The 10,563-nt window shown below is 38.6% G+C and overlaps 1 protein-coding gene across 1 annotated transcript; it reads left to right on the top strand.

Moving 5' to 3' along the window:
- The first annotated feature begins 4,655 nt into the window (after positions 1–4,655).
- FSHB (follicle stimulating hormone subunit beta) lies at positions 4,656–7,965 on the top strand. Its single transcript, XM_005578334.5, has 2 exons — positions 4,656–4,836; positions 6,344–7,965. Exons 1-2 carry the CDS (start codon positions 4,678–4,680, stop codon positions 6,572–6,574), a joined length of 390 nt encoding a protein of 129 aa, XP_005578391.1. The 5' UTR covers positions 4,656–4,677; the 3' UTR covers positions 6,575–7,965.
- Positions 7,966–10,563: the final 2,598 nt, after the last annotated feature.

Below are 10,563 nucleotides of genomic sequence, written 5' to 3'. Positions count from 1 at the left end.
CTCAAAAGATCAACTGTAGGCTCTACAAGAGTGATGTTATCTATAGGAGCAATTGGGGAAGTCACAAATCTTGTGACCTCTGGCCACATGACTCCTGAACTAGTAAGGGATTATAAAAACCATGCCGATACATTATCAGATTTCAGGTCCCTCCCACAATCCTAATCTCATAGCATTTTATTTGTTCAGAAAGGCCATTTTCAGTCCCTGAGCAAGGAGGGGGTTAGTTTTAGGGTAGGACTATTATCCTTGCTTTAGTTAAACTGTAAACTAAATTCCTGCCTCTAAACTAAAGAGCCATCCTTGACTCTTTTCCTCCTCTCACACTCAACATCTATCCATCAGAAAATTTTGTTAGTTCTACTTTCAAAATGCATCCAGTGTCAGAGCATATCTCATTACCTCCATAGCTACCACACTAGTTTGAACTATAAACTAAAGTCCTTGGCCTATGCCCAGGAACGAGTGAGGACAGGCAGCCTGTGAGGCTAGAGGCGAGATGGAGTTAGCCATGCTAGATTTATCTCACTGTCATTACCTTTGCAAAGGCAGTTTCACCTGGGACATAGGAGGTACTCAATGAAAAAGAAGCTATTAATATTAATATTTTTAAAATGAATTTAAGGAACTAATATTACGTACACATTAGTCATTAAAACAAAGTAGTTCATTTACATTCACACAAATAAATCTTGTGATTATACATAGGTAATATGAAAGACTTTGTTTTGTTTCATAATACAAGGTATTACCAATAGATATAGTAATGTTAGCATTCCTTTGGAAAAACTGAAAGGATTTATAATTTTCCAAGAATCATTAGTATTTTTATTTAATATACATAATATAACATTTGATTATTCATTCTATAACTTGGAAATATGCTTGCTTACCAATTACTGACAGATTTCAAAATATTTCTACACTCACAATATTCACTTACATAAATATTGATCTGGTACTTACAATGTCTACTGCTATGCTAAGTGTTGCCTTTGTCAAACATATTTTATAAAATCATAATCCTAGATGAATCCAACTTTTGGTCGCCCACGTGCCTGAACCCCTGCTGTTAACAGGCAAAGTGTGGTAGGTACAGATCTATACCTACCACCTTCCTCTACCCACCAGCATCTGCAACCACCTCCCCTCCCCACCCACCATTATCTACACCAGCCACCCCTCCCAACCTACCAGCATCTGCACCCACCACACCGCCCACCCACCACCATGTACACTCACTATACCTTCCAGTCATCACCATCTGCACCCATCACTCCACCCTATCCACAAGCAACTGCACCCACCACATTTCCCCACCTACCAGCATCTTCACTCACCACCTCTCCACCCACGAGCATCTGCACCCACAATCCCTACCCACCCACCAGTGTCTGCACCCATCACATTTGCCCACTTGCTAGCATCTGCAGCATCAAGCTCTGCCTTCTTGCCTAATATGGGATGAGCTCTCCATGGTTCTGCCTAAAGGCAATGCTTCCACTCCTCTTTTATAACCCATTTCCTTTTACCTCTTCAAGTACACTTCAGAGCTTCTCTCTCCTTCTGATATCAACTTTTTCCACTTTACTCAATCATTCTCATCACCATACAAACATGTTTATTTCTTCCATCTTAAAGTTAAAAATCAAAAGAAAATTATCTGCGGCCAGGCACAGTGGCTCAGGCCTGTAATCCCAGCACTTTGGGAGGCCAAGAAGGGTTGGATGACTTGAGGTTAGGAGTTTGAGACCAGCCTGGCCAACATGGTGAAACCCCATCTCTACTAAAAATACAAAAATTAGCCGGGCATGGTGGTGCATGCCTGTAGTCTCAGCTACTCGGGAGGCTGAGGCCAGAGAATGGCTTGAACCCAGGAGGCGGAGGTTGCAGTGAGTCGAGATTGTGCCATTGCACTCCAGCCTGGGTGATAGAGCAAGACTCCATCTCAAAAATAAAAAATAAAAATAAAACAAAAGAAAATTATCTTTACCCAACATCCACATTACCCAAATACCCATTTCTTTGTTGATCTTTGTTTAAAAAAAAAAAAAAAAAAGCTCTTGGAAAAAGTTGTCTATGTTCACTATGACTTATCTCCTCCAAATCACCTAAACACACACCAATCAGGTTTTGTTTCTATCATTCCAAGGTAACTTTTATAGCCACGGACAGTAGTGAACTTTACACCACATATGCATTATGAAATTCGTGATCCTCATTGTACTTAACCTGTCAGCAGTATCTGACACAGGTGTCACTGGCTCCTCCCTGAGATGCTCTCTTTATTTGGCTTTTGGGACACCATATTCTCCTCATTCCTACTTTCCTCAATGGCCCTCCTCCGTCTCTTTTAGAAAGAGGAAAAAGAAACTTCATTATCTCCTGGATGTAGTACAAACAACTCAAGCTCAACACGTGCATACTAAACTCCATTTCCTTTCCCCAAACTTCGACATTTACAGCCATCTCCTTTCAGCTGATAGCAAGTTTATCCTTTCAGCCACTCAAACCAGAATCTTTAGAGCCATCCTTGACTCTTTTCCTCCTCTCACACTCAATATCTATCCATCAGAAAATTTTGTTAGTTCTACTTTCAAACTGCATCCAGAGTCAGAGCAAGTCTCATTACCTCCACAGCTACCACATTAGTCTGAACAAACATCATTTCTCACTTGGGTTATTGATAGCATCCATACGGGTCTTCCTGTTTCTTTGTTCCCCTACATTAGCAACACAGCAGTCAGAAGAATCGTTTTAGAACTAAATCAGATCATGTCACTCCTCTACTTAAAATCCTTCAATGGGTCCCACTACACATAGAGTAGAAACCAGAGGCCTTACATTGGTCTACAAGGTCCTATATTATTTGACTCCTGTTATCTCTTTGACACCATATTCTAATATTACTGCTGTTGTCCTTTTGCTCCAGTCACACCGTTTGATTAGTAAATATTTATTAAACAAAGCAATCCTAGTCTCCAAGGAGATCATAGTTTATTGGAGGAAACAAGAGCCTATAAATGGTTACACACAGAGGGTAGTGATTATGGTTCTCCCTCACCTCCCATCCTAAACTTTGACAAGTGAAACTCCCCTGGATGTTGAAGGTTGAGGAATTTGCCAGGGTTCAGCATGGTGTTGGAGGAGGCAGGGAGGAGGCAAGGACATTTCAGGCAGGAAGAACATTACATGCAAAGATCTAAATATATGAATCAGCAACATATTTATGGAATTACAAGTAAAGTACAAAGTTCTTGCTAAAACATCAAAAAATAAAGATTTGTGATTAGGGGGCCAGAATGTGGGAGGGAAAGAGAGATACAGTTCACACTTTAGACAGGAGCCAGATCATGAAATGCTTTCTCTTTGTTTGTTTCTTCCTTCACAGCTTTTGATATGCTCTTGGAGCAATTTATCAACCACATTTTTAACGCATCTCCTGAACAGGGTCAAAGCAATACTTGGAAAGGACTCTGAATTTCCTGATTTAAAGATACAAAAGAAAAATCTGGAGTCACATTTAATTTGAGAAGGTAAAGGAGTGGGTGTGCTACTGTATCAAATTTAATTTGTACAAAATCATCTCTGGTAACATTATTTTTTCTAATCTACTGCGTTTAGACTACTTTAGTAAAGCTTGATCTCCCTGTCTATCTAAACACTGATTCACTTACAGCAAGCTTCAGGCTAGCATTGGTCATATTAATACCCAACAAATCCACAAGGTGTTAGTTGCACATGATTTTGTATAAAAGGTGAACTGAGATTTCATTCAGTCTACAGCACTTCCCAGGCAAGGCGGCCAACAACAGGTGAGTCTTAGCATCTACAGTTTTCAAGTGGTGACAGCTACTTTTGAAATTACAGATTTGTCAGGACATGGAGGACAAAACTAGAGCTTTTCACTAGTGTTGTGTAGGAAATTTATGCTTATCAACCTGGCTTGTAAAATATGGTTAATATAATGTAATCACTGTTAGCAAGTAACTGACTTTATAGACCAGTTCTGAAATGGTCTCTTCTGAAATAGTCTTATTTTAAACAAATGTGGGCAACAGCAAATATTTATGAGATTCTAAAAATGAATACATAATTTTGTAGTATAGAATTTTCTTGGCCAGGAATGGTGGCTCATGCCTATAATCCCAGCACTTTGGGAGACCAAGGTCAGAGGATTGCTTGAGCCTGGAAGGTCGAAGCTGCAGTGATTCATGATTATACCACTGCACTCCAGCCTGGGCAACAGAGCAAGACCCTGTCTCAAGAAAAGAAAAGAATTTTATTTTTCTTTTCAGACAAAAATAGTCTTTAAAATAATAATGGAAGAACAAATATGATGATCACAATTACCTGCTTCAGAGTAATCACTTTATGACAGTTAGCAATAAGATTCTAATCTTTAAATATTCCTCTGCTTAAATCATTATATTGGAGTTTTGATCTATAATATATTCCCACCCTGACTCAAAAATTGAAGGACAAGGAAAAATTTGTTCCAAGAAACAAAGACATAAGTAAAAATGCATAAGGAAGGAAAAAAAACTCGTTGAAGCAAAATGTGATTGAGGAGGATGAGCAGACCAATTATTTTTGGTTTGGTCAGCTTACATAATGATTATCATTCTTTGGTTTCTCAGTTTCTAGTGGGCTTCGTTGTTTGCTTCCCAGACGAGGATGAAGACAGTCCAGTTTTGCTTCCTTTTCTGTTGCTGGAAAGCAATCTGCTGCAACAGCTGTGAGCTGACCAACATCACCATTGCAATAGAGAAAGAGGAATGTCGTTTCTGCATAAGCATCAACACCACTTGGTGTGCTGGCTACTGCTACACCAGGGTAGGTACCGTGCTTTGCTGGAAGTGAGGTCGTTGAAGGTCTGTATGAGACAGGTTTCATTAGTTTCCACTTCATCAATATTTTATGTATTCTAAGTAACAGTCATGAGTCCTTTAGCCAAGACTGTCTGTGTTGTGATTGGGGTTAATGACCATGGTATCAGTTAGCTATTTGGGCTTGGATTTGATTTGGGCAAATTTAGGAAAGCCTCAGATTTAATCTGATCAATTTGGTAATAGTCCAACTTGGCATTTACAGGAAAAACAGTAGTTCTATGTTATGTTTTTACATATAGAGAGATAAACATGGAAACATACATATATTTAATCATAAAGGACCTACAATATTCTCATAAAGGCAATTTCTTTAACTGATGCTACATCTTTGACACAAAAATAGTACCGAAATATGTCTCCAAGTCACATAAAAACACAGACAGCCACTTATAAAAATTGTCTTCCTGGCCCTCCTAAATACAAATGCCAACAAACGGATTGTGAACACAATCAATTCCTGCAGACTGTTAAAACAAAAATGAATCAGCAAACCCACTCCCTTCGTTATAGCATTGAGAAAACCAAGACATAGAGGCATCAGCTGCTAGTCTGAGTTTGCACAGTTTCCTTGCATTAATGCAAGTAAAGAAATAGTTTCCATGGTGCTTTCTTTTTTCCCTGCAGCACCCCTAATTATTTATGCAGAATTTCATTCTATAAACTAAAATTGAAAATGGCAACTTTTTAAATGAATGATACTTTATTTGATGGTAAATGAGTTTGATCAAACTCTATTTATTACATAATTTATTGCACCTTCTTGGGATATACATTTGGTAGGATGATATTAAACAGCAGCCCCAATTTCTTTACATAGTATAAATAATTCTTTCCACTGGAAAGAGCTACTACAAATAATTTCTACTTGGATTAAAAATTCTTATATACAAACTGCATATCCTTTGAAACTAAGAACCCTGCAAAGTATACAGCTTTTAAGGGAGAAAAAATGTCCACAACAAATTAGAATATTGAAAATCTTATGTGAGCCTTAGCAAACATGTTAAATTAAGCAAGAACATTTAAAATTATATATTTTTGACCTTTTATAAATACATCAGGACAGCATGTTCTAAAATATTTTTTTCTGAGACACTGGATGTCTTTGTTTATGGTTTGTCATTAACATAGCTTTCAATTAAATATGAAAAGTCAACTTAAAATTCTGTCGCGTTTTTCATCATTTTTCTATGTTAAAATTCAAAGTTCCTTTACAGTTTGAAAAATAATTAATATTTTGATATCACCATAGGAAGTAAGAAAAAGAATTACTTGTATTTTCTGTAAGATTTCGAGAACAATTTAGAAATATAGATAGCATATAGGTCATTTATGAGGTCATGTTTTAATGGGTAAATGTTAGAGCAAGCAGTATTCAATTTCTGTCTCATTTTGACTAAGCTAAATAGAAACTTCCACAATACTGTAACCTCTCTTCTTAAACTCCTCAGGATCTGGTGTATAAGGACCCAGCCAGGCCCAACATCCAGAAAACATGTACCTTCAAGGAAGTGGTATATGAGACAGTGAGAGTGCCCGGCTGTGCTCACCATGCAGACTCCTTGTATACATACCCAGTGGCCACCCAGTGTCACTGTGGCAAGTGTGACAGCGACAGCACTGACTGTACCGTGCGAGGCCTGGGGCCCAGCTACTGCTCCTTCAGTGAAATGAAAGAATAAAGAACAGTGGACATTTCTGGCCACATATCCTTGTCCTGAGGGACCAAGATATTCAAAAAGTCTATGTGTGTGCAATGTGCCCAGGGTATAAACCACTGGACTGGGGAATTGTCAGACTCTACTGATCCCTGGTCTAGTGGCAGAGGGAACTCTGGGAATTTAGAGTGCTGGGGGCCAGGACTCCATCACCATTCACCTCTATATTCCTAGGTCTGATTTCATAAGGTTTAGTCAGTCTTACCTCACAGACTTGTGCATAGTATCTTCTTTAAAAATCTTAGAAACGTTCTTAGGCCATGCCTTTCTCTTAGGAGGAAATGTAAGCCTAGAAGGAGGAAGCGGTAATGGGAGTGGGTGAAAGAACTAACTGCTGCAATCTTCTGGTAGACTGGGCCCTCTAGAGCAAGGTCAGCATCTTCAGCATCGTAGCCTCAATACCTAGCACTCTGCCTGAAACTTAGTGAGAAACACAAAATGCCTTCTTTAGATCAGAAAGGTCAAGGGTAGGAAAATGCTGGAAGAGGATGTTTGAGGTAAGCTGATGAGGCTGCCCCCAGCCACACCAGTCCCATGAAAATAGTGGCATCAGTTCCACCTCGCCTCTCCTCCAGCACATGGAGTATTGAGACATGATGTATCTCTCTGAATTGTTCGGTACAGATGGGGAGTAACAGAGCTCAGGATTTCCAAGCTCTTACTACCAAGCCTGTTAGTTAAGGGCAAAGGAAATAAATTTTAATCTGGGGCTGTGGAAATTAGCCTGCCTCTATTCATTACTTAAACAAATTGATCACATGCTACTAGGCTCCTGCAAAACTCCTTTTTGAGATAAAGGAAGAAAACCAAACTATCTCACCCTGCCCTCCCTAGGATCCACTTCTTTGGAATGACAAAGGATTTGAAAGTAGGTTTGAAAGCAGTTTCGGCAATTTAATAAATATATTTAACTTGTCTACAAATATATTTGTATAAACAAATAGCTCCTTTAGAAAGAATTAGCCTTGGGGGACGGGGGAAACTGTTGTTTTCTAGGATCCTGTCTACGTTAATCTTCTATTTTATCTGTCCATGTTCTCCCAAATCTGTGCTTTCTTTCAACAGGTTATATATTAAAACTATTTCATGAGTTGATTTCTTTTAAACATGTTAACTATCTTAGTTATGCACTTGGTTTCACACTCATAGTGTTTAATTTATTTAAATCTTATTTTTTTAATAAAGATGCTAGCCACCAGGGTCACAGGTTTGGATTGTTTCATGTACAAACAGATGACTTAGATATCATGTATTTTATAATATTACTGGAATGAAATATTAAAATATAATTCCCAGTGTTTCTACAAATATTACCTTTCCTTATCTTTGGAGATATTAAAAATAATATTGTTGGATTTCTGAAGTGTTTTGTCACTTAAATTTCCTGTCATTTTTTGAAGACTTTTTCTGATGTAATGGGGGAGAAGAAAAGCATAGAGAGAATCACAGAGTGGGTGGGGACACTAGAGTTTCTCTAGTTTACTTCTTGAATTTCTGAGATAGGAAAATTAAAGCCCAGTGATATACTAAGTGACCCACCCAAGATCATCACTGTCTTAGTCCTTTTGGGCTGCTATGACAGAGTACCTTAGACTGGGTAATTAACAACAGAAATTTATTGTTCACAGTCTCTAGGCTGGGAAGTCCAAGATCAAGGTGCCAGCAGATTTGTTGGCTGGTGAGGGAGGGCCTGCTCCCTACTTCAACACTGGTGCCTTTTTGCTGTATCCTCATGTGTTGGAAACAGCAGAAAACTCCCTCAAGCCTCTTTTATAAGAGCACTAATCTCATATATAAGAGCTCCATTTTCATGATCTAATCACCTCCTAATGCCCCATTTCTTAATACCACCACAATAAGGATCAGGGTTCCACATAAATCTTGGAGGAACATAGACATTCAGACCAGCAATCACAAAGACTGTTCGTGGCAGAGCCAGGATTAGAATCCTAGCCTCCTTGCTTTTAACCCAGCTCTCCTTTGACTACTCCACCATAAGAAGAAGTCATTTTGGTAAGGATTGAAGCAAAACCACAGATATTATTATAATAATCATCTCTATCCATTCTAATCTGGTATTGGGTGTGGCTTATAGCAATGCACTGAAATTAGGGCTATATTAACAATGCTGAATAAGATGCTTTAAATTATAGCCTTTTCCTTCTTCCTGTAGTTTTGCAGACCAAAATAATAAACAGTCACATTAGAGAGAGTAGAGGGTAATGGCTTCAGATTTATGTTGTCTCAATCATCTTAAGCAGATGTGTCATTTCAAACAAGTTACTTAAATTCTCTGGACTTCAGTTTCCTCAACTGTAAAATGGGGATGATAATATTTCCTGCTTTAGAGGTTTGTGTTCATGATTAATGAAATAATAGATATAAGGGGCTTAGAACAGTACTTGGCACATAGTAATTCCTCAATAAATATTAGTTGATGGTTATCCCTTAAGAGAGACAATGCAGTGAAATGGTAAAGTCAGATTTAAGTTAAGAACAACCCAGCTCATACTCTTTCTGGTGTGAGCAAACTAGTTAACCTCTTTGGGTCTCACTTTTCTCACTTTTAAAATAGAGTAAAAATGGTAACTATCTCACCTAGTTGCTGTGCAGATTTAAAAAAATAATGCAGGTAAAGCACTTAGAAGGCCAACAGAGCTATAATCCTGCTGGAGAGAGGTCCCTTTACCACTTAGTTCAAAAGGCCAAGGTCAACATGCTAGTAAAAAAGCAGAAATTTCTTCTTATGGCATTCCCATGCCAAATAGGAGTACACTCCTTTCTAAAGCAGCGAGAATGAAAACCTGTGAACCCTCCAGGTCAAGGCCAAGAAAAGGTCCATCTCCATGGGCTGCCATTTTAGTTGAAGTCCGATAATCCCTTCTCAGAACTAAGGTGGACATCTCCTGGATCTGGGCAGTCCTCACATGACTTTAAGAATTGTATGTCTAGGCTGGGTATGGTGGCTTATGCCTATATTCCCAGCACTTTGGGAGGCCGAGGCGGGCAGATCACCAGGTCAGGAGTTCACCAACATGGTGAAACTCCGTCTCTACTAAAAATATAAAAATTAGCTGGACGTGGTGGCACATGTCTGTAATCCCAGCTACTCAGGAGGTTGAGGCAGGAGAATCACTTGAACCCGGGAGGCAGAGGTTGCAGTGAGCCGAGATCACGCCATTGTACTCCAGCCTGGGAGACAGAGTGAGACTCTATCTCAAAAAAAAAAAAAAAAAAATTGTATGTCTAAACCACAACTTTGACCATGCCAATTAATTAATGAGATTTCCAATTGTTTTCAGAAAAAAAAAAAATCTTAATTCTTAGCTGAAACATGAGGACTATCATGATCTGACCTCTGATTATTTAACTTCTTACCTCTTCCTCTCCCCACAAGGGTTGCTGAAACTAGAGATTAGTTTTGAGAATTGAAGGACTGGGGGCCTTCCATTGCTGAAATGCTTTAACCAAAATACCACGCCATTCATCCCATGAGAGATTTGGTAGACTGTAATTGAAAACTGGTCAGTAAGTCAGTAGCACTTGAATCATAAAAATGTGAGGCTAGTACATAAGAATAATAAACACTGAGTTCATGGTAGTGAGGAAGGTGAAAGAGAAATGGAACTGTGGAAAAGTACCCAGAGAACCTCAAATTGTATTTATGCTTTATTTCTTACAAATATGGTATAATGTTAATATATATAAAACTGGGAGAATGCTGTACAGGTGTTTACTATATTCCTATAGGCATGTTCAGTGTTTACTAATTGACAACCAACAAGGCATCTTTTTATGCAATGTACATTTAATCTAGACTTTATGCCTAATATACAAAAAGTGAAATGGGCCCTGAGCCTAGTCTAACGTCACACAGCTAGTGTGCGAAGCCTCGATCATTAGTATGCATTTAGTGACAGAGGTAGAGAATTCAAATCTGCTTACCAAGATAT

Source organism: Macaca fascicularis, chromosome 14, assembly GCF_037993035.2.
Source record: "Macaca fascicularis isolate 582-1 chromosome 14, T2T-MFA8v1.1".
In the NCBI taxonomy this organism is placed as follows: domain Eukaryota; kingdom Metazoa; phylum Chordata; class Mammalia; order Primates; family Cercopithecidae; genus Macaca; species Macaca fascicularis.
The sequence above is the reverse complement of the archived record's forward strand: the minus strand, read 5'-3'. Positions and strand labels throughout refer to the sequence as shown.

What these genes read in the sequence shown, in the direction of transcription:
- FSHB (XM_005578334.5), top strand. Translation starts at nt 4,678, where the DNA reads ATGAAGACAGTCCAGTTTTGCTTCCTTTTCTGTTGCTGGAAAGCAATC. An exon ending in CTGGCTACTGCTACACCAGG is followed by an intron (nt 4,837 to 6,343) that starts GTAGGTACCGTG and finishes TAAACTCCTCAG; the next exon opens with GATCTGGTGTATAAGGACCC.